Source organism: Hyperoodon ampullatus, assembly GCF_949752795.1.
Source record: "Hyperoodon ampullatus genome assembly, chromosome: 19".
Classification (NCBI taxonomy): domain Eukaryota; kingdom Metazoa; phylum Chordata; class Mammalia; order Artiodactyla; family Ziphiidae; genus Hyperoodon; species Hyperoodon ampullatus.
Window position 1 is genome coordinate 39413590 of NC_136932.1, and position 22830 is coordinate 39436419.

At 43.1% G+C, this 22830-nt stretch overlaps 1 protein-coding gene across 1 annotated transcript; it reads left to right on the forward strand.

The window, feature by feature from the left end:
* Positions 1–14208: 14208 nt before the first annotated feature.
* LOC307067949 (C-type lectin domain family 10 member A-like) lies at positions 14209–17631 on the forward strand (the record flags this gene model as incomplete). Its single annotated transcript, XM_079725567.1, has 9 exons — positions 14209–14275; positions 15629–15745; positions 16057–16152; positions 16250–16321; positions 16418–16489; positions 16649–16735; positions 16825–16976; positions 17241–17347; positions 17475–17631. The coding sequence occupies 9 exons, from the start codon at positions 14209–14211 to the stop codon at positions 17629–17631; spliced, it is 927 nt and encodes a 308-aa protein (XP_079581693.1).
* Positions 17632–22830: the final 5199 nt, after the last annotated feature.

Consider the following 22830-nt stretch of genomic DNA (forward strand, 5'->3'; position numbering starts at 1 on the left):
TAATTGGAGGCAAGTTTAAAGCTTAGTTTTATTTTAGACTGCACTTTAGAGACCTGAAATTAAGACTAATCTTATAGGTGAATATATAGGAAAGAAAAAATCCGAGAAAGTCTATTTAGTAACAGTGGAATGACATATTAGTATATGATGCCCTTAATCAGGTTGAGGAATTTCCCTTTTATTTCTGGTTTTCTATTGTTTTTATTTATTTCATTGACTGATTGATTGATGGCTGCTTGGAGTTTATTTTCCACTTGGTGCAAGGCACAGGGTTGTGGGGTATCAGGCACGCTCTTGTGTGGCTTGGATAGTAAAGAGTGAGATTCTCTCAACTTCCTTTTTAGTGTTTTGCTGTTTTGATATTAAAAACCCAACTGCTTCCACTGGCTGCAGCCTGCTTAGCTCGGGGAGGGGAAGGAGGTGGGGGTGGGGTTAGCTCTGGTGAGCCTAGTGCCTTGGAAGGAATCCTGGCAGCTGGTGGTGGCCACTCAGGACGAGGGGGGCAGCAGTTGGTTTTGCCAGGCTGGCCACCAGGCTTCCTGAGCCAGGTCACAGCTGATCATACCTGTGGAGGCCTGGGCAGATTCCAAGTGCTCTGTGGCCATGAATGGGAGAGTGGACTTCCCGAAAAAGAAGCTAGCCCACCAGTGTCCCGGGTCAGCTCTGGGGAGACTGGGGTGGTGAGAGATGGCTTCCCCAGGGTACTTGGCACTTCCGCAGGAGCTGTTACTGGAAGTGGAACCCAGGTGGCGCTGGTATTAGTCGAGGATGGCCACCAGAGAGACACTGGAGGGGATGACTGACATGCTGTTGCTTGTGGGCTGGTGGAAACCTTGGCGGCAACCCCTCGCGGGCCTCAGTGAGCAATCGCGGACGGTGGGGACCGGGGCACTAGGCCACGGAGCCCATCTGCACAGGAAACCAAAGGTGGCCGCTCCACTATCTAGAAGCGCAGGGCACGTATGCGTGGACGCTCCCCATTATATGGTGGCATGGCCCAGCGCCCTGCAAAGCCCCATTGCTGAGAGTTTTTAAAAAAATCATGGTTGGGTACTTCCCTGGTGGTGCAGTAGATAAGACTCTGTGCTCCCAATGCAGGGGGCCTGGGTTGGATCCCTGGTCAGGGAACTAGATCCCACATGCATGCTGCAACTAAGGAGTCTGCCTGCTGCAACTAAGACCAGGGGCAACCAAATAAATAAATATTAAAAAAATCATGGTTGGGTATTGAATTTCATCTAATGCTATTCTGAATGATTGATATGATTACATGGATTTTCTTCTTATATTGTTAATATAGTGGATTACATTGATTTTTGAATATTGAGCCAACCTTGCAGTCCTGCAACAAACCTCATTTGGTCATAGTGTGTTATACTTTTTGTTTATTGCGAGATTCAAACTGCTAGTATTTTGTTGAGGATTTTTATATCCGTGGTCATGAGAGATGCTGGTCTGTAGTTTTCCTCTCTTGTATTATCTTTGTCTCACTTAGTAGCAGGGAAAATGCTAGCTTAATAAAATGAGGTGGGAAGTGTTCCCTCCTTTTCTATTTTTCTGGAAAGGATTACATAGAATTGGTGTTAGTTCTTCTTTAAGTATTTGGTAGAATTCTCTAGTTACACCATTTAGGCCTGGAGATGTCTTTTTTGGAAAGTTTTAAGCTACGAATTCAATTTCTTTAACTGTTATGGAACACTTCAGTTAATTTATTTCATCTTAGGTAAGTTGTGGTAGTTTGTGGGTTTTGGAGAATTGATTAATTTCATTTAAGTTGTTAAAATTTTATGCATAGAATTATTCATAATGTTCCTTTATTATCCTTTTAATCTCTTCCGAGTGTATAGCAATATCCCCTCTTTTATTCCTGATATTAGTAAATTAATATCAAATTAATTTGTTCCCTTTTTTTTTTTGGTCAGTCTTGCTAAAGGTTTATCAATTGTATTGATCTTTTCAAAGAATTAACTTTTGGTTTTACTGATTTTTCTCTTTGTTTTTCTGTTTTCAATTTCATTGATTTCTGTTCTTATCTTTATTATTTCCTTTCTTCTGCTTGCTTTGGGTTTGTTTTGTTCTTTTTCTAATTTCTTAAAATGGGAACTTAGGTTGTCGACTTAAGATCTTTCTTCTATTTAGGATAAGCGTTTAATGTTGTAAATTTCTGTCTAAGTATTTTTTTAGCTGCATCCCACAACTTTTGATATGTTTATATATATATATATATATATATATATATATATATTTTTTTTTTTTTTAGTACGCAGGCCTCTCACTGTTGTGGCCTCTCCCGTTGTGGAGCACAGGCCCTGGACGCACAGGCTCAGTGGCCATGGCTCATGGGCCCAGCTGCTCCGTGGCATGTGGGATCCTCCCAGACCAGGGCACGAACCTGTGTCCCCTGCATCGGCAGGCGGACTCTCAACCACTGCGCCATCAGGGAAGCCCCGATATGTTTATATTTTAATTGTAGTATTTTCTCTTGAGACTTTCTCTTTGATCCATGGATTATTTAGAAATGTGTGATTTAATTTTGGGGATTTGGAGATTTTTAAATTATCTTTTTGTTATTGATTTCTAGTTTAATTCCATTTTGATCGGAGGCCTTATGTTATAAAATTTTAACTTGTACCAATTTGTTAAAGTTTGTTTTATGATCCATGATGTGGTGTATCTTGGTGAAAGTTCCATGTGAACTTGAAAATAATGTGTTTTCACTGTTGTTGGGTGGAGTGGTCTATAAATGTCAATTAGGTCTAGTTTGTTGATGGTATTAAGTTCTATATTTTTATGTCTACATGTTCTGTTACTCAGAAAGGAGGGCTGAAGTTTTCAACCATAATGGTGGATGTGTCTCTTTCTCTTTTCATTTCCTTCAGTTTTTGTATCATGTATTTTGAAATACTGTTGTTAAGTGCATATACATTTAGGATTGTTATGCCTTATTGGCGAATTAACCCTTTTATCTCATAATGTTCATCTTTATCCCTAGTAATTGGATTTGCTCTGAATTTTACTTTGGTATTAATATAGCCACTCCAGCTTTCTTTTGATTAGGGTTTGCCTAGTTATCTTTTTTTTTTTTTTTTTTGCGGTACGCGGGCCTCTCACCGCTGTGGCCTCTCCCGTTGCGGAGCACAGGCTCTGGACGTGCAGGCTCAGCAGCCATGGCTCACAGGCCTAGCCGCTCCGCAGCATGTGGGATCCTCCCAGACCGGGGCACGAACCCGTGTCCCCTGCATCAGCAGGCGGACTCTCAACCACTGCGCCACCAGGGAAGCCCTGCCTAGTTATCTTTACCCATATTTTAATTTTAACCAATATATCATTATATTTGAAGTGAGTTTCTTTTTTTTTTTTTTTTTGCGGTACGCGGGCCTCCCACTGTTGTGGCCCCTCCCATTGCGGAGCACAGGCTCCGGACGCTCAGGCTCAGCGGCCATGGCTCACGGGCCCAGCCACTCCGCGGCATGTGGGATCTTCCCGGACCGGGGCACGAACCCGTGTCCCCTGCATCGGCAGGCGGACTCTCAACCACTGCACCACCAGGGGAACCCTGAAGTGAGTTTCTTGTAGACAGCATATAGTTGGGTTATTTAAAAAATCCATTCCCTGCCTTTTCATTGATGTGTTTAGACCATTTACATTTAATGTCATTACTGATATTTTTGCATTTAGAGCTACCATGATTTGTTTTCTGTTTCTTCCCTCTGTTTTAAATTCCTCTGTTTGCAATTTCCTGCCTACTTTTGGGTTATTTAAACATTTTTAATTCTCCATTTAAAATTTTCTATTGTGATTTTGACTATATCTCTTTAAAAAGAATTAATTAATTTTATTTTTGGCTATGTTGGGTCTTTGTTGCTGCACGCGGGCTTTCTCTAGTTGTGGCGAGCGGGGGCTACTCCTTGTTGTGGTGCACGGGCTTCTCATTGCGGTGGCTTCTCTTGTTGCAGAGCATGGGCTCTGGGCACGTGGGCTCCATAGTTGTGGTGCACAGGCTTAGTTGCTCCACGGCATGTGGAATCTTCCTGGACCAGTGCTCAAACCTGTGTCCCCTGCATTGGCAGGTGGATTCTTAACCACTGCCCCACCAGGGAAGTCCTTGACCATATCTCTTTGTGTAGTGTAAAAAAATTGGTTGCTCTAGGAATTATAAAATACATACTTAACTTTTTACAGCCTACCTAGAATCAATGCTTTATTACTTTAATGGAATACAGAAACTTTACCACTGTAAAGATCCTTTTTTTCTTCTCTGTTATAGGCTGAATTGTGTCTCCCCTAAAATTCATATGTTGAAGCCCTAATCCCCAGTACCTTAGAATGTGACTGTTTAGGGGGCTAGGGCCTTTAAGGAGGTGATTAAGTTAAAATTAGGCTGTTTGGGTGGGCCCTAATCCAATCCGACTGGTGTCCTTATAAGAAGAAAATTGGACATACAAAAACAGGCACCAGGGCTTCCCTGATGGCACGGTGGTTGAGAGTCCGCCTGCCGATGCCGGGGACACGGGTTCGTGCCCCGGTTCGGGAAGATCCCACATGCCGCGGAGCGGCTGGGACCATGAGCCATGGCTGCTGAGCCTGCGCGTCCGGAGCCTGTGCTCCGCAATGGGAGAGGCCCGTGTACGGCAAAAAAATAAATAAATAAATAAACAGGCACCAGGGATGTGCATGCACAGAAGAAAGATCATATGAGGACACAGTGAGAAGATGGCTATCTGCAAGCCAAAGAGGGAGACCTCAGATGGAACCAAACCTAATGACGCCTTGATCATGAACTTCTAGCCTCCAGAACTGTGAGAAAATAAATTTCTATTGTTTAAGGTACTCAATCTGTAGTAATTTGTTATGGTAGCCCTAGAAAACTAAAACACCCTCTTTATGCTACAGTTGTCTTATATTTTAAATCTACATACCTTGAAAACTCCAGTAGGCAATGTTACTTTTTTTTCTTTGTTTTTAGCCATCAAGCATATTTTATTTTATTTTTTAAAATTTTATTGAAATATAGCTGATTTACAATGTTGTGCAAGCATATTTAAATGTCTCAAGAAGAGATCCAGAATCTATTATTTTACCAAGACACTTACCATTTCTGTTACTCTTCATCCGTGTTTTTTTCTGGTATCATTTCCTTCCAGTCTGAACAGCTTCCTTTAGTCATTCTTTTAGAGTGGATCTGCTAACATTAAATTTTCTTAGTTTTCTTTCAACTGAGAATGTCTTTACCTTAACTTCTAAAGGATATTTTCACTGGACATAGTATTCTGGTTGATAGTTCTTTCCTTTCACCATTTGAAAAATGTGCCATTTCCTTCTGGCCTCAATTTCTAATGAAACTAGTTTCAGCTGTCATCAGAATCCTTCTTCCCCTGTAGGGGGATGCTTTTAAGGTCTTTTACTTGTCTTTTATTTTCAACAGTGGTGTTTGGAGGGCATATTTACATGTTTTTGAAATATATAATCCTGTCACAATATATTGGCTCGTAATAATAACAAACCATGCATCTGTTATTATGTATGTTTTGTTTTATTAAATTTCTGAAATGTCTAGTATTGCCCTATTGATAAAGAAGATTCTCCAAGTATTAGCAGAGTAAGTCATTATCACTTCAATAATGTAAATAAAGCATTGTTAAATTTTTGGAATAACATGATTTCAGTAATTCCTGAGAATTTCCTAGAATTCTGATTTCTTGCTCCTGAATCCTGAAAATTAATATATGTCAGACATTTGGAAACACCAGCTAGACCTGATAACATGGTAAGCTTCATTGTGTTCCTGGATAGCAAGGTATAATACTACAAATATATCAGTCCTTCCAGAAATTATATGTAAACATAATGCAATTTTGATCTGAATGCCAGTAAACTTTTTTTTGGAACAGGACAAAATAACTTTAATGTTCATATAGAAGAACAAAAGTCTATATATAAGATTTATGGTTAAGAAATTGTGAGAGGTCACTTACTTTAATCTGCTGAAATCAAATCAGTATGATATTAGCACAAGAAAAGAAATTAAATCAGTGGAACAGACTACAAGTCCAGAAATATATACAAGTATAGTTAGGAATTTAATATGTGACAAAAGTCTCATTTTAATTCATTGGGGGAAAATATAAAATATAGTTTATAAATCAGTTATTCATTTGGAATAAAACAAAGCCAGACTGTTGTCTCAAACCGTATACAGGAATAATAAACCCTAGATGGATCAATTATTTAAATGCAAACATTGATCATTACAAATATTAGGAAGAAATTTTGTAAAATGTATAAAATTGGGATAGGGTGCTCTTTCTAAACAAGGCTAGGAATCCAGAAGCCATAAAAGAAATGGCAATCCTTTTTGATTATGTAAGAATCAGGGGGGGAAACAGCATGCCAGAAGGCATTATGCTTTTAATATCCCACTGAGACATCCTGGACAATAAGGTGAAATGAGGCACAATTCCACAATCTATCTTTTCTAATATTTGATGAAATGAGCAAAGTTACCACCATTTACCACCTTTACAAACGACCAAAGTTACTCCAGCAATATCCAAACGTGAGAAGTTTTCAAACATCTGACATCAACTTTGCAAACTGGAGATCTCAAAACAAAAGATATAAATTTAGCATCTTTAAGATTTAATCATTTGTGTGCTGATTCTCTGGGATTTTAAAAGTAGATAATCATATCATTTACCAGTTATGACAGCTTTCTTTCAGTCCTCATGTGTTTGATTGGTCTTGTCTTTCTTCACTGTCTGGGACAATCTCACAAAGAACTGGGGAGAGTGAGCATCCTTTATCTAGCTTTAAAGAAATGCTTCTTTTTGCTCTACTTCTGGGAAATTTCCTCAACTTTTTTCTTCCAGGTCTTCTACTAAGTCATTCAATTAGATTATAATATTTTTTACTTTCCCCTAGTGTACTTATGTGTATATACTTTGATTATATAAAACAATTAAAAAAGAAATAACAGAACCTCCCCCAGAGCTGAATGACATAGATCTCAAATGGAAATGGATCTCAAATTCTCTGCACAATGGGTCAAAAAAGGCCCATACCTAGTCCCATTACTATGAATTTCAGAGTATCATGTAGAACAATAAGATAATAAAAGCTTTCCAGATAAGAACTTTTGAAGGTAATCACTGAAAGAATAGAAACAAGGTGCGTAATTTCTAAACCATTAGAAGAAAGAAAATGCAAGAAGAAATAATAAATCTGTCAAAGTCAGGAAAGAAAAAAGACAACATAATATGGTAGATTGAAAACATGAGATTATATGGTAGGAATAAATCCAAAAGGCCCTAGGATTGCCCCTGCCTTTGGCTTCAAGTTGAGGTCCAGAGGAGCGGAGGGAAGGTTCCCCAGTAGGAGCAGATTCCCCTAAGACAGCCTGCCACCATTTAAAGGTTTGTTGGTGAAAGTGGGAATAAATGAAAATCCTTATACATGGTTGGGGAGAAAATAAATTGGTGATGTCTTTTCAGAGCAGTTTGACAATATCTTATACATGGTCGGGGAGAAAATACATTGGTAATGTCTTTTCAGAGCAGTTTGACAGTATCTGTACAATTAAAAAATTTAAGATAGTTGTGTCTACTCAGCAATTCTACTTCTAGATATTTAACCAAGAGAAATATCTGCTTCTTAGCACAAACAAGTATATATAAGCCTATTCACGTCAACATTATTTTTAAAAGCCAAAGATACAAGCATCTCAAAATGCATCACCAAGGGAATCATTAAATGAAGTCTGGAAATCTGTACTCTGGAACACCATGCAGCCGTTAAACTGGAGGTGGGCAGCCACATGAGAAAATCCTCAAGACCCATTTTTAGGCAGAAGCATGTTACAGAGAAAATTCTGTGTTTTAAAAAAAAAAACTTCTCTACTTAGGTGCGTGTATTCTTATAGGTATATAAATATATCTGAAAAGACACATCAAATTTCTATTTCTGGGCTCGGGGGCTGGAAATTGGATAAATTTCTTATTTTACTACCTTTCCCTGACCTATCATGCCTGAGCTATAGGTGAGGATACACCTTAAATCAGTGACCAATATGGTGCCTTCTCCCCCACAGCCATGTGCACGACTAAGGGACAGAGGAGGGTAGTGTCTCTTACCTGGCACCTAATAATCCATGTAAGGACTTTTTCCTTTTCATCTGCACAATCTGGGATCATTGGATTTTGGAAGTTCTAGTGCCCAAGGAAAGAACCCACCCACCAGGGAAGACAGCTTTGGTTCTGTTTCAGTTTGAAGATGAGATTGAGTCCTGGCTGATTTGGGCTCCTCGTTATACCACTAGGTAGGGGGGATGTGGGTAATTGTACTTTTGGGGGTGACTGATTCTTATTAAGAAGGGAAATAGGTCTGTTGCTTCACGATGGGGAAAAAGAAGACTGAGCCTGAAATTCATGAGACAGGGGTGCTAGATAGCACTCACATGTCCAATAATATAGTGGTCAGTGGTGCATTGTGGTGACCCAAGATAGATGGGACCATAAGGACATGGATGCTGTAGAAATGAAGTTTGGGGTCACCCCACTTGGTAAAAGAATCCTGACCAGCTGAGGTGCTGGGAGAGGGTAAGGGGTCATGGAAAAGGTAGTGGAAGAACGAAGCTATGATTGTCAACCATGAAAGAAGTCTCAGAGACAAAAGGAAAAGAAAAAAAAAGGTTACTTGCAAAGAAGTTGTAAGGGCATGACTAATCATTAATATTTATATTTAATCTTTTCTTACTATAAAAATTTAAATCCCACTTCAGATCAAAGAAAGAACTTTCTCTGGAATCATCACTGAATGTATATTTAACTAAATTCTCATTTGTTGTGCTCTTTTGTGCATGGGTTCCTAGGAAGGTAAAGACAAATGTCTGTTTCAGACCTGTTTAACATGTACATATCATGATTGATCATGTAAACAATATGAGCCTGTGCGTTACAATTTTTGAGAAAGATTGAATAACAATATGGATAATAAATATATTCACAAGGAATGAGTATGAGGGATATAAATTAAACTGCTTAGCTGAAACTAAAAAAAAAAGTTGTAAGGGAATCAGACTTTGGGAGGACAGGCTTACCAAAGAAAACCACACCAGGTATTCAAAGGAAAATACTGCACAATAACCAGTTTTAACAAGTTTTCATCAGTCTGCTCCTGATGGCAAAACAGAACTTCTCTCACATGATTAGCCTGTGCACAAAAGGTCATGAGAGATCTTAAGGCATCAGCATTGCAAAGGCAGGGAGAAAGTTGTTTTTCCTAGGGAGTCAGCAATTTATAGGAAATGCTCAAAGTTTCATTTATTTTTGGGACTAGAAGGAGAACTGTTTTGTGTGTGTATGTAAAATCCACATGCAATTTATCAGCAAAAATCCTGTCAATTCTACCTTCACAGTATTTCAGAATCAAAACATTTCTCACCACAACCAAGTACAAGCCACCATCATCTCTCACCCAGCTATTACAATGGCTCTTATTTTTTTAAAAAAAAATTTTCTTGGAGTATAGTTGATTTACAATGTTGTGTTAGTTTCAGGTGTACAGCAAAGTGATTCAGTTATACGTATATATATATTCATTCTCTTTCAGATTCTTTACCCATATGGGTTATTACAGAATGTTGAGTTGAGTTCCCTGTGCCATACAGCAGGTCCTTGTTGGTTATCCGTTTTATATATAGTAGTGTGTGTTTGTTCATCCCAACCTCCTAATTTGTCCCTCCCCCCCACTCTGGGTTGCCACTCTGGTCCCGTTTCATGAAATTCACAACAGAGTAGTCACATTGTTACAGTTTAAATGTAAATCAGTTCACTCACTCCTCTGCTCTGACCCCTCCTCCAAAGCCTGCCCCTCTTAAGAGTAAAAACAAATCTGTGACAATAGCCTACAGGCCCTGAAGAATTGGAGCTCCAGGTTTTCCCACTATGATTCATCTATTTCTCCCTCACCTCTTTCAGACTTTTGCTCAGATAATCATCTTCCCAGTCTAGGCTGTTCTTGACATCCTAGTCTTGACAGCCTGTTAAAAATTGACCTTATTTTACCCACTTCCTTGATATATTTTCTTCCACAGCACTTATCACCGTGTGACATTATATATATTTTACTCAATATGTTTTTATAATTATTCATTTTTAATTATTTATTTATTTATTTTGGGCTGCTTTGGGTCTTCATTGCTGTGTGCAGGCTTTCTCTAGTTGCAGCGAGCGGGGGCTACTCTTCATTGCAGTGTGAGGGCTTCTCATTGTGGTGGCTTCTCTTGTTGCGGAGTGCGGGCTCTAGGCTTGTGGGCTTCAGTAGTTGTGGCACGCAGGCTCAGTAGTTGTGGCACACAGGCTCAGTAGTTGTGGCTCACGGGCTCTAGAGCACAGGCTCAGTAGTTGTGGTGCACGGGCTTAGTTGCTCTGTGGCATGTAGGATCTTCCCAGACCAGAGATCGAACCCGTGTCCGCTGCACTGACAGGCGGGATTCTTAACCACTGTGCCACCAGGGATGTCCCTATATTTTACTCATTTATTCTGTTTATCTGTCACCCGCTAGAATATAAGCTCTCTGACCAGGGCCTTTTTTACCTGTTTGTTTACTTCTGAAGGATACCTCTTCTGAAGGAGGGTGCCATATTGTAGACACTGTCGATGAAAATAATCAATGAACAATCAATAATAAAAATAGAAAAGTTTTATTTGAGCCAAACTGAGGACTATAGCCCGGAAGCCAGCTTCCTAGATTATTCTGAGAAACTGCTCCAGAGAAACACAGTTTTCAGCACAGTTTTATATTTTGTCAGAACAGAGAACATTAAATAAGTCAGGGATACGTTTCTTCAAGGTTTCAAAAAAGCCAGACCAGAAGGTACACAGCAAGTCAGTATGGCCTTGGCACCTGGGAAGGGAGTCTTATCATCAAAGGAGGACCAGCATTGGCATCCCAAGAAGAGGGGCATTTAATCTTTATTTTTAACATGGACATTCTTTACTTCTGGTCAGTGTACGCTTTCCTTTACTAATTAAAGCAGATGTACAATGTGTGTGTGTGTGTGTGTGTGTGTGTGTGTGTGTTTAAGGGCCACTTATTTATTTATTTTTACTTTATTTTTGGTTGCATTGGGTCTTCGTTGCTGTGCGCAGGCTTTCTCTGGTTGTGGTGAGTGGTGGCTTCTCTTGTTGTGGAGCACAGGCTCTAGGCACGCGGGCTTCAGTAGTTGTGGCTCTCGGGCTCTACAGCGCAGGCTCAGTAGTTGTGGTGCACAGGCTTAGTTGCTCCGCAGCATGTGGGATCTTCCCGGACCAGGGCTTGAACCCTTGTCCCCTGCATTGGCAGGCAGATTCTTAACCACTGTGCCACCAGGGAAGCCCACAATGTGTATTTGATAGGCCACAAACAGGCTGTTTTAGTTAGCATAAAATTCAAGTTAACTCATGAAAAAGCCAGAATGACTTCCCCATACCTCAGTATGTGAAAATTTCTTTTATCAACACCCAGTAAATACTTGTTGAATGGGTAAATGCTTGGATGAGTGAATGGAGAAACATACCATGTTCTTTGTGGGAAAGTTTCAATAATGCAAAAATGTTGATTATCCCCAATTAAGGTGTGAAACTAATACAGTACTGGGGTCGACACAGAGATGAGAGACCCAGACCCCGCTCCCAGGAAGGACTTGCTGCCCAGTTGTGGGGAGTGTAACTTGTGCACACAGCCACCTCCCCTGAGGTCTCACCCCTGCTGTGGTGGCAGCATCTGGTGACTGAGCAACGTCAGGTAATAAAGGCCCTAGTTCAGCCCAGTGATGAGCAGCTCTGACAGGCAGTGCAGTTGGGTTGGCTAAAGCTTTGTGGGGTCTTTACATCTGTTTAACTTCTTCCTCTGCCCCCTCCTCTTCTTTCCCCATCCTTTCACAGATGTTGATCCCTAATAAATAGACTGCACCCCAAATTGGCTTCCAAAAACCCAACCTGTAACGAATACTAATTAAAATGCCAAACACCAAATACAAGCAAAGCAAGAAAACAAAACAAAACTGGAAACAACCTAAATGTTTATCAATAGGGAAAAGCTTAGTCAATAAATTATGGCACAGATTATGAAATGATATGAAGATGAAAAATGAATAAAGGACATTTTATGAACTGATATGGTAAAATGTTCCTGATACATTGTTAAATGAATTTTAAAAAGCAAGTAGCAGAACACAATCCCATTTAATTAGAGAATAGAAACTGAAATGTATTTGCTTTCCTTCCTCCCCTTTTAAGACACTAAGAATCCTTCTTACCGTGAAAAGATTGTGTGTGTGAATTCAGAGCAGCCCCCTTAGAGGGATTTACAGAGTTGACAGGATTAAATTGAATCCCTTTCGTGAGGACAGTGTATGTGGAGAGAGCTCAGGCTAGTGTGTCCGGCAGCACTGGGTTGGAAATCTGGCTCTTTGGCTTACCAGGTGTGAGATCTTGGGCAAGTCACACAATGGCTCCGAGCCTAAGTCCATCATCCAAAATTCCTCCCAAGGTTCTTGTGGAAATTGAATAGTTAATGCAAGTGTCTAGCACAATCCGTATCAGATTTGCGTGCTCAGTAAATTCTGTTCTTTCCCTGGCTTCTCCCCTCCCATTCCGGCCAGGAAATCCTACTCTCCACCACCCGCTTCCCTCCTTCCGAGCGGAGTGAAGAGAGCCGGTCAGAGCTAGGGGAGCATGATGGCTGAGGCCCCAGAGGAAGATCAAATGCCAGGGACCCCGGGTCAGGATTGAGCAAGAGCAGAGCAATGGGCTCCTCTGGACCCGGGTTTGCAGTGATGGAGACACCAACAATTCTGAGGTCTTCAGATGCAGGAAGTGAAAGGAGGTGTGGGGCAGACTGCACCTCTGGTTCCTTCTGGTCCAATGCTTCTCTCCCAAATGGTAAAATTGAGGAAGTCATGGGAGCTCAAAAGAAGCGGAAAAGGAGTAGACACTCCCTGCAAGAGGAAAGAGAGCTGGCCCCATATCCAGCTGCCCTGTCCACACCACGTCTGCCTGCGTTTTGATTTCAATTCCTTCTTGTTGTTTACTGTCCCAATCAGGGAAACGGGAGATTCCCAGATTATAGACTCCTGGTCTTTCAGACACAAAGACCAGCAGGTCTCCAGTCACTTAGGTGGCTCCTCCTTCAGTCACCTCCATCCCAACTCTCCAGGATTTAGTTTTTTCCAGCTCTGGTCACTGCTGCACAAAGAACTCAAGAATCATAGCCTCTGGACTTTTCACAGGTAACCAGGTTGGGGATGCAGGTGAGACTAAGGGGGCAGGGAGGATGTCAGAGAAAGCAGGGAGAGGGGACTGTGGGTCTTAGGTGAGACTGAATGGGAAGATATATAAGGGGGCAGCTTGGGGATTTAATGACCGAGCAGAGATTTTGGACTCTCTTCCCTTCACTGGATGCAGATTGAATTGTGGCAGCCACAACCTCAGTCACAAACTGAGACTCACACTCAACCCCTTCTCTAGCCCAGTTCCAGCCCTGTCTTCAGCCCCCACTCCAGCCAAACCCCGTACCAACCCCAGTTCCTCCTTTAACCCCAATGGCATCTTCACCCCAGAGTCAGCTTGAACCTTTGTAGTTTTTTGGCCATGCAGTGTAGCACGCGGGATCCTAGTTCCCCAACTAGGAATCAAACCTGTGCCCCCTGCAGTGGAAGCAGGGAGTCCCAACAACTGGACCACCAGGGAAGTCCCAAGTCAGCTTGAATCTTAACACCAGCCCCTACCTAAGCTTGAACCTCAACTCTCCTATTTCCAACTTCAGCACCAAGCTTCGGTCCAACTCCATCCATGGCTTCAACATGAATACTGACCCCAATCCTAGCAGGAGACGCAACCTTGATTCCAGCTCCCAGTGTTAGACCCAGTCCTAGCAATACATTAGCTCCAACTTTACCTGCACTGCCAAGCCCAAACTCAACCTGACCCTAGCTCAAAGCCCAATCCTGACCCCACTTCTGACCTCAGCTGCAAAGCCAAGCCCATCCCCGTTGCTAGCCTTGACCCTGGGCTTCTTCTCAACCCTCATCTCTTCCCTTATCTCCAGCCCTGCCCGCGGGTCCTACCTGGTCCCAGCCTCCATCTTTATCCCAGTTCCTTCCCCAGCCTGGCCACTGGCCCTGCCTCTACTTCAGCTCCGACAGCCTCAGAGGCCGTGTTGGTCCAAACATGTCAGTGAAGTATGAAGACCTCCAGTACTTGGAGAGTGAGAAGAAAAGCCAGGGGTTTACAGATGGTAAGATGAATGGGGAAACGGTCTTTCCTAAAATCTCCTCTGAATATGTTTAGAAGGATTTCTGCTGTCATGTCATGTCTGCACCTCTACCATATGTACTGGTGGGGTCTCTCACTCTGAAGGGGAAGCCCCAGCCTCTGGGGACCCCCAATAAAAACACGATTCAAGGTCCACAGCAGTCCTGGCTTCCTGTGCTCTGGGGAAGGGCATGAGAGTAAACCCATTTTCTTTCTCTCTCTTTTTTTTTTAATTTTGCCACTTAAAAGATTTACTGGCTATTTATTGTAGCTATTATTATTGTGGACAATTCCAGGAATAACAAAACATAGACCCAGATTAATTACACTGAAGGAAATTGCTAATATTGTCTTTTAAAACCATTGCAGCCATAATGATCGTTGCCTCCCAGCCTGGGCATGTTAAAAGCACCTAGTGTACATTTTCCAGAATTTTATTATTCCTTGTTTTATTTCCAAAGTCTTTTTTTAAAAATTAATCTATTTATTTATTTATTTTTGGCTGCATTGGGTCTTCGTTGCTGCACACGGGCTACTCTTCGTTGTGGTGCGCAGGCTTCTCGTTGCGGTGGCTTCTCTTGTTGCGGAACACGGGCTCTAGGCACGTGGGCTTCAGTAGCTGAGGCATGTGGGCTCAGTAGTTGTGGCTCACAGGCTCTAGAGCGCAGGCTCAGTAGTTGTGGCGCACGGGCTTAGTTGCTCTGCGGCACGTGGGATCTTCCCGGAGCAGGGCTCGAACCTGTGTCCCATGCATTGGCAGCTGGATTCTTAACCACTGCGCCACCAGGGAAGCCCGTATTTCCAAAGTCTTGAGGAATAACTTCTTCGTAGAGTCTTTACCTTAATGGCCAACAGTAAATCTCTTCTCTCATGTGGTTATGTCCTACTTGTACTTCTGCTTATTAATCCAGAGGTCAGCAGTGTGTGTTCCTATGGGCAAGTGCGATGTGCCCCATATTAGTAAACCCATTTTCTAACTTGTTTTCACTGATGAGTGTGAGCCTTCTAAGGTAGTCGCCGTCTCTCTCCTTTGGTCCTCCTGCCTGGTGCCCCAGCTCTGATGATAGGACCTTATACATTGCCATCATCCCCTGTCTGTGTGTCTTTGTATACATGTGTCCCCAGGGGTATGAGGGGCCCGTGTGACTGAGCACTTGTGCTGGTCCATGAGGGATCAGTGGCCTGGACGTCCCCCTGCCCACAATTCTCCTTGTCCAGCCTCCCCCCAGCATCAGCTGCATCAGCCTCCTCCCTGCAGGTCCCCGTGGTCCTATCCTCCTCCCCGTCTCTCTCAAGTCCTGGACCCTCCTCGTCCTGACACCCTCTCCTCTTGCAGGGCTGCCTGCCCTCAAGACCTTCCTGCAGCGGCTCCTCTCCAGCACCCGCTCCTTCCTGCTCTCCCTGGGCCTCAGCCTCCTCCTGCTGGTCGGCATCTGTGTGATCGCATCCCAAAGTGAGGGGCACAGGGTGGGCAGGGAAGACAGAAATAATGGGGTGCAGTGGTGGGGGCACTGGTGGCGAGAGTGATAAATGAGGATGACTGCTGGCCCTGTCACTTATCAGTTGGGGAATGAGGTCAAATTACGGCCCCTCTCTAAGCCTTAGTTTCCTCACCTGCAATATTGTATAAAAATAGTGCCCATCCCTTTGGGTGGGGTCACGCTGTAGGGACCCAATGACACAATGCATGTCAAGTGCCCTGCCCAGTGCTGGCACAGAGGGCCTGATAACCCTTAGCACTGATTGTCTCATCCGCCTGATCAGATTCCAAGTTTCAGAGGGACCTGGCAACCCTGAGAACAACTTTCAGCAACTTCACTTCAAACACTACGGCTGAGGTCCAGGCACTGAAATCCCAGGGTGAGCCTGGTATGGAAGGGGGCTCTGGACTGTGGTGGGGTGCGGTGGGAGAGGGGGAGGAAGTGACTCCTGAGCCCTGAGTCCCTGTGTTCTCCAGGTGGAAGTTTGCAGGAAATGATAACATCTCTGAAAGCTGAGGTGGAAAGTCACAAGCAGGAACTGCAAGCAGGTGAGAGACCCTTCGGGAGAGTGTGTGCAGGGGTGAGTGCCAGGCACTCAGGGCGGGGGAGAAATGGGAGCAGTCACGTGGTGCCCTCCCCTCCAGCCCGTAACTTGAATGACAAGGTGCTTTCTCTGGAGAGCAGCCTGGAGAACCAGCTGCAGGAACTCAAAGCAGGTCAGGCCCCTGCTCCCCTCCACCTGGGCATGAGGCATGTGGGAGGGCAAGGGGGTTCCTAGGCTGGGCCCAAGGTGTGGACCTCTGGTCTCCAGGGACTCAAGGAGCAGAAGCCACACCCAGGGCACTGTCCCCACTGCCCATCCGTGTGCGTCCCAGGTTATTCCGAAATGCTCTTGCGAGTCCAACAGCTGGTCAAGAACCTGAACTCCCTGACCTGCAACATGCCTGCTCTCAAGAGCAATGGTGAGGGCTGCACGGGGTGGGCCGGCCCCAGTGTCTGCCCACGTCCCTCTGGACAGCACCTCAGACCCTCCCCTGCCCCGGCCCCTTAGGCTCGCAAAACAACTGCTGTCCTACCAATTGGCTGGAGCATGAAGGCAAATGCTACTGGTTCTCTTCCTCGGGGAAGCCCTGGCCCGAGGCTGAGAAGCACTGCCAGCTGGAGGACGCCTACCTGGTGGTCATCAACTCCAGAGAGGAACAGGTGAGGCCCCTAGAGCGCAGGTCCAAGACACGTCCCATCGAAGAGAATGGTTCTCCGCCTTGGCTACATATTGGCATCACCTGGGGAGCTTTTAACAATGACTGCCATCTGAGCCAGACCCTCAGGGGTTTAATTGGCCCCGGGCGTTGGGATAAACAACCCTAATCTCCTCGAAGGGTTTAATGAACACGTGAAGTTCAGAACTGCTAGTCCAAGGAGTTGGCGGGGTGGGGAGAAGTCACCACTGCCCTTCTGTTGTCCCAGGATTTTGTCCAGGCCCATATAGGCTCCTCCTACACCTGGATGGGCCTCAGTGATCTGGATGGAGTCTGGAAATGGGCGGATGGAACGGACTATGAGACCAACTTCAAGTGAGTGCCGCGGGTTTCTGTGCCCTTCTTCCTCGTTCAGCTCGGTCCCTCCAGGGTCTGACCCTCAGCCCTTCTCCCTGACCTGGATTCCGTGCCTCCCTAGCTGCCTGTTGTCCTCTCCCCTCAGGAACTGGAAGCCAGGCCAGCCGGACGACTGGCAAGGGCACGGGCTGGGTGGGGGCGAGGACTGTGCCCACTTCCACCCCGATGGCAAGTGGAACGACGACGCATGCCAGAGACCCTACCACTGGATCTGCGAGGCTGGGCTGAGCAAGGGCAGCTAGGGGAGCGGACCGCCTGGCCAAGGAAATGGCGGGGCTGGGGGAGGGGGACCTTCTCCTTGTGGGAGAGGAATAAGCCCTGGGAGATTGGAGCACTGCCATTGTTTTGAGTTGGTTTTTTTTTTTCCCCCTTAACTTTTAAAAGATTATCTAGAGTTCCTAAGGTATTTTTTTTTAAGTTCTGCTTTATTGAGGTATAATTGACGTACAAAATTGTAAGATATTTAAAGTGTACATCGTGATTTGATACATGTATGCGTTGTGAAAGGATTCCCCCATCTAGTTAATGAACGTATCCATGACCTCACATATTTATCTATTTTTTTAGGTGAGAACACTTAAGTTCTACTCTCTTAGCAAATTTCAGTTATACAATACAGTGTTATCAACTATGGCCACTGTGGGGTTTTTTATTTTAAAAAATTTTATCTTATATTGGAGTATAGTTGATTAACAATGTGTTGGTTTCAGGTGTACAGCAAAGCGATTCAGTTATACATATACATGTATCTCTTCTTTTTCAAATTATTGTCCCAATTAAGTTATTACAGAGTATTGAGCAGAGTTTCCTGTGCTATACAGTAGCACCTTGTTGGTTATCTATTTTATTTTATTATTATTATTTACCTATTTTAAATACAGTAGTGTGTATACGTCAATCCCAAACTCCCAATCTATCCCTCCCCCCAACCCTTCCCTCCTGGTACCATAAGTTCGTTCTCTAAGTTTGTGAGTCTGTTTCTGTTTTGTAAATAAGTTCATTTCTATCATTTTTTAAAGATTCTGTACATAAGCAAAATCATATAATATTTGTCTTTGTCTGACTTACTTCACTTAGTATGATAATCTCTAGGCCCATCCATATTGCTGTGAATGGCATTATTTCATTCTTTTTAATGGCTAAGTAATACCCATTGTATATATGTACTACTTCTTCTTTATCCATTCATCTGTCGATGGACATTTAGGTTGCTTCCATGTCTTGGCTATTGTAAACAGCGCTGCAGTGAACATTGGGGTGCATGTATCCTTTTGAACAATGTTCTTCTCCAGATATATGCCCAGGTGTGGGATTGCTGGATCTTATCGTAGCTCTATTTTTAGTTTCTTTCTCTCTCTCTCTCTTTTTTTTTTTTTTTTTTGGCTGTGCCACGCAGCTTGTGGGATCTTAGTTCCCCCACCAGTGATCGAAGCTGGGTCCTTGGCAGTGACAGTGTGGAGTCCTAACCACTGGACCACCAGGGAATTCCCTATTTTTAGTTTTTTAAGGAACCTCCATACTGTTCTCCATAGTGGCTGTACCAGTTTACATTCCCACCAACAGTGTAGGAGGGTTCCCTTTTCTCCACACCCTCTCCAGCACTTATTGTTTATAGACTTTCTGACGATGGCCATTCTGACGGGTGTGGGGTAGTATTTCACTGTAGTTTTGATTTGCATTTCTCTAATATTTAGTGATGTTGAATATCTTTTCATGTGCCTCTTGGCCATCTGTATGTCTTCTTTAGAGAAATGTCTATTTAGGTCTTCTGCCCATTTTTTTGATTGGGTTGTTTGTTTTTTTGATATTGACCTGCATGAGCTGTTTGTAAATTTCAGAAATTAATCCCTTGTTGGTCACATGGTCACCGTGTTTTACATTAGGTTCTCAGAACTTATTCGTCTTATAGCTGAAAATTTCTACCCTTTTACCAACTTCTCCCTGTTCCCCCCAACTCCCAGCCCCTGGCAACTACCCTTTTACTTTCTATCTGTGAATACGACTTTTTTTTTTTTTTTTAAGAGTCTACATGTAAGTGATACCATGCAGTATTGTCTTTCTCTGTCTGGCTTATATTACTTGGTATAAATGCCCTCAAGTTCCAACCATACTGTTGCAAATGGCAGGATTTCCTTCTTTATCATGGCTGAGTAATATTCCATCGTTTTATATATACATATATATAATGGATATATGGTAGAATATTATATTATTCTTTATCCATTCATCCACTGATAGACACTTAGGTTGTTTCCATATCTTGACTCTTGTGAATAATGCTCCAATGAACATGGGACTGCAGATATCTCTTTGATATCCTGTTTTCATTTCCTTTGGATATAAACCCAGAAGTGGAATTGCTGGATCATATGGTACTTCTATTTTTAATTTTTTGAGGAACTTCCATATTGCTTTCCATACTGGCTACACCAATTTACATTCCCACCAACAGTGCCTAAGGGTTTCTTTTTCTCTACATCCTCACCAACTTGTTTCTTTTTAACCAAAAAATCAGCTTTATTGAGGTGTAATTCTTACCCAATAAAATGCACCCACTTAAAGAGTAGAGATGACTCTTGACAAATATGAATGCCTAGGTAACTACCACTCCAATCAAGATAGAACATTTTCCATCACCCCCCAAATTTCCCTTATACCCCTTTGCAGTCTAACCCACTTATTTGTCCCCAGGCAACTAATGATCTGCTTTCTTTCACAGCTAATTGGTTTTGCCTACTCTAGAATTTCTTATGAATGAAATCACACAGTATATACTCTTTTGTGAAATCTGATGTATTTCATGTCACCTGATTTTTAACAACCTTAAAATGGCAGAATGGAGAAGCTAGGTGAGGTCTTGGAAAGTCCTATGTTATTGTGAAAAGAGCATTTTCCTTTCATATAGATTTGAGTTCAGTTCTTTTTCTATCACTTAAAAGTCAGGTAAACTTAGGATAATAAGGAAAGGTAATTCTTTCATTTCTTTGAAGATCCCAGAGTTGTTGGGAAAAGTAGATAAGATCCCATGTGTATTGGCTACCTATTGCTGTGTAACAAACCACCCCAGTGCTCAGTGGCTTAAAATAACAAGCATTTATTATACCTCACAAGTCTATAGATCAGCTGGGTGGTTGTTTGGTCTGGCCAGGCATGGCTCATCTTAGCTGGACTGGTTCATGCATTTGTGGTGGGTTGGCTGGGAGCTGGCTGGTCTAGGACAGCCTCTCTGCTGTGTCTGACATTTGGCTGGCTATGGGCTGGGGTAATGGGCTCGGGTAATGGACCATGTTAGGCTAGCCTGGGCTTGTTTGCATAGTGTTTGGGCAGGGTTCCAAGAGAGTAATTTGAAGAGTTGCAGGGACTCTGGAGCCTTAGGTTTGGAACTGAGGCATCACTTCTGCTGCATCCTATTGGCCAAAGTAGATCACAAGGCACCCCAGATTCAGAGAGTTGGAAAATAGACTCCACCTTTTGATGGGAGGAACTATGAAGCCATATTGTGGAGAGAATGGGTATAGGGAGGGGTGGAAATAGCTATTTTTCTAACAATCTAGCATACCAGGGGAAGCATGTCAGTCATGGAGAAACGGGCCAAAGCTAAAGGTTCCCATTAAGAGAGGACAGGACCCATTCATTACTGTACTGGTACCAAGAAAACTGCCTGGCATATAGGAGTGTCTCAATTAATGTTAATTAAAAATAAAGAGGGTGATGTCAGAGGGAAGGTATGGGAAAAACAAAATTTAGCTCCCAGGAAGCAGCACCCTTTCACTTTACCCTGCCCACCAGCATCACATGAAAATCATCAGGATGGAGCAGAGAGAGGTCTTGATGGAAAGTGCTCTGAGGGGACCTGGAACTGATGGGTCCAGAAGACACTGCCCAATATTCAAGAGATTCCATAAGGAGCAGCAGTACCCAGTGAGTTCTGTGGGCACAGAATACTGGAACCCAGTGTAGCCAAGGGCACAGAACATTAAAACCATGCCAATAATATTCCAAACCAATAACTTCCAGGTCATTTCCCTCATCACTTTATGCAGTCCTACTTAATTAATTCTTGTTCTGCTGGATGTTGGGTCAGCATTCAAGTCTCATGAAGCTCTCTGTGTCTAGACTAGAATAGTCCTGGAAATCGTGACTCAGTCTAATGATGGAACTGACAGTTACCTAAGCAACATCTACTCAGAAGCCCATACTCCTGAGTGTGTCCCTTGAAATAATAGTATTTTAAAATACTTGGTACCATGCCTTTCCTGAGGCTTTCAGACTACTCTTCTTTTTTGAAGACATTTTTTTAAAACCACATAGCTACTAACAGGGTCTTCAGGCAAGAGCAGAAGGAAACAGAAAACTTACAGATGGATAAGGTTGAATGGCTACAGTTAATTTATTATAATAACCACCAATATCATAATGGAGAATAATGTTATCTATTGAACATAATACAGAACTATTTTATGAGGATTTGATGTATGTTTCCCAAAGAGGAAGAACATTTTGTGGTCAATGAGGGCACGGACAAATCTCCAACACCTTCCAATCTGTAGAGTGTGCAATCTCTGAAACATTTATATTACCGTTAACGTTTTGCCAGTACATATTAACCTAGGGATGGCTGAATTCCCTTTTGATTGAACAGCTCTTCCCATATAGCTCTTAAAATAGTGGTGAGATAGTTAAGAATATGGTGCACACCAAATGAACCTTTTTTGTTTGTTTGTTTGTTAACATCTCTCTTTCTCTAAAGGAAAAGAAAATCTTTGTAGTGATCCAGTGACCTTCTGGGGAACCCCCAAAATCGTTTAGGGTAAAAGACACCTTCAGAATTTTATTTTATTTTTACTTATTTGTTTATTTTTAAAAGAATTTATGTATTTGATTATTTATTTATTATTTATTTTTGGCTGTGTTGGGTCTTCATTGCTGTGCGTAGGGGCTACTCTTCGTTGCAGTGCGTGGGCTTCTCATTGCAGTGGCTTCTCTTGTTGCAGAGCACGGGCTCTAGGTGCACGGGCTTCAGTAGTTGTGGCACACGGGACTCAGTAGTTGTGGCTCGGGGGCTGTAGAGCGCAGGCTCAGTAGTTGTGGCGCATGGGCTTAGTTGGTCTGCGGCACGTGGGGTCTTCCAGGACCAGGGCTCGAACCTGTGTCCCCTGCATTGGCAGGCAGATTCTTAACTGCTACACCACCAGGGAAGCCCCAGAATTTTATTTTTCTGAATTTAAGGTCTGATCTTGAGAAGGCAAAATTAAAACTTATCAGATAAGTTGGGACTTCCCTGGTGGCGCAGTGGTTAAGAATCCGCCTGGCAATGCAGGAGACATGGGTTTGATCCCTGGTCTGGGAAGACCCCACATGCCACAGAGCAACTAAGCCCATGCGCCACAACTACTGAGCCTGTGCGCCACAACTACTCTGCCCACACGCCACAGCTACTG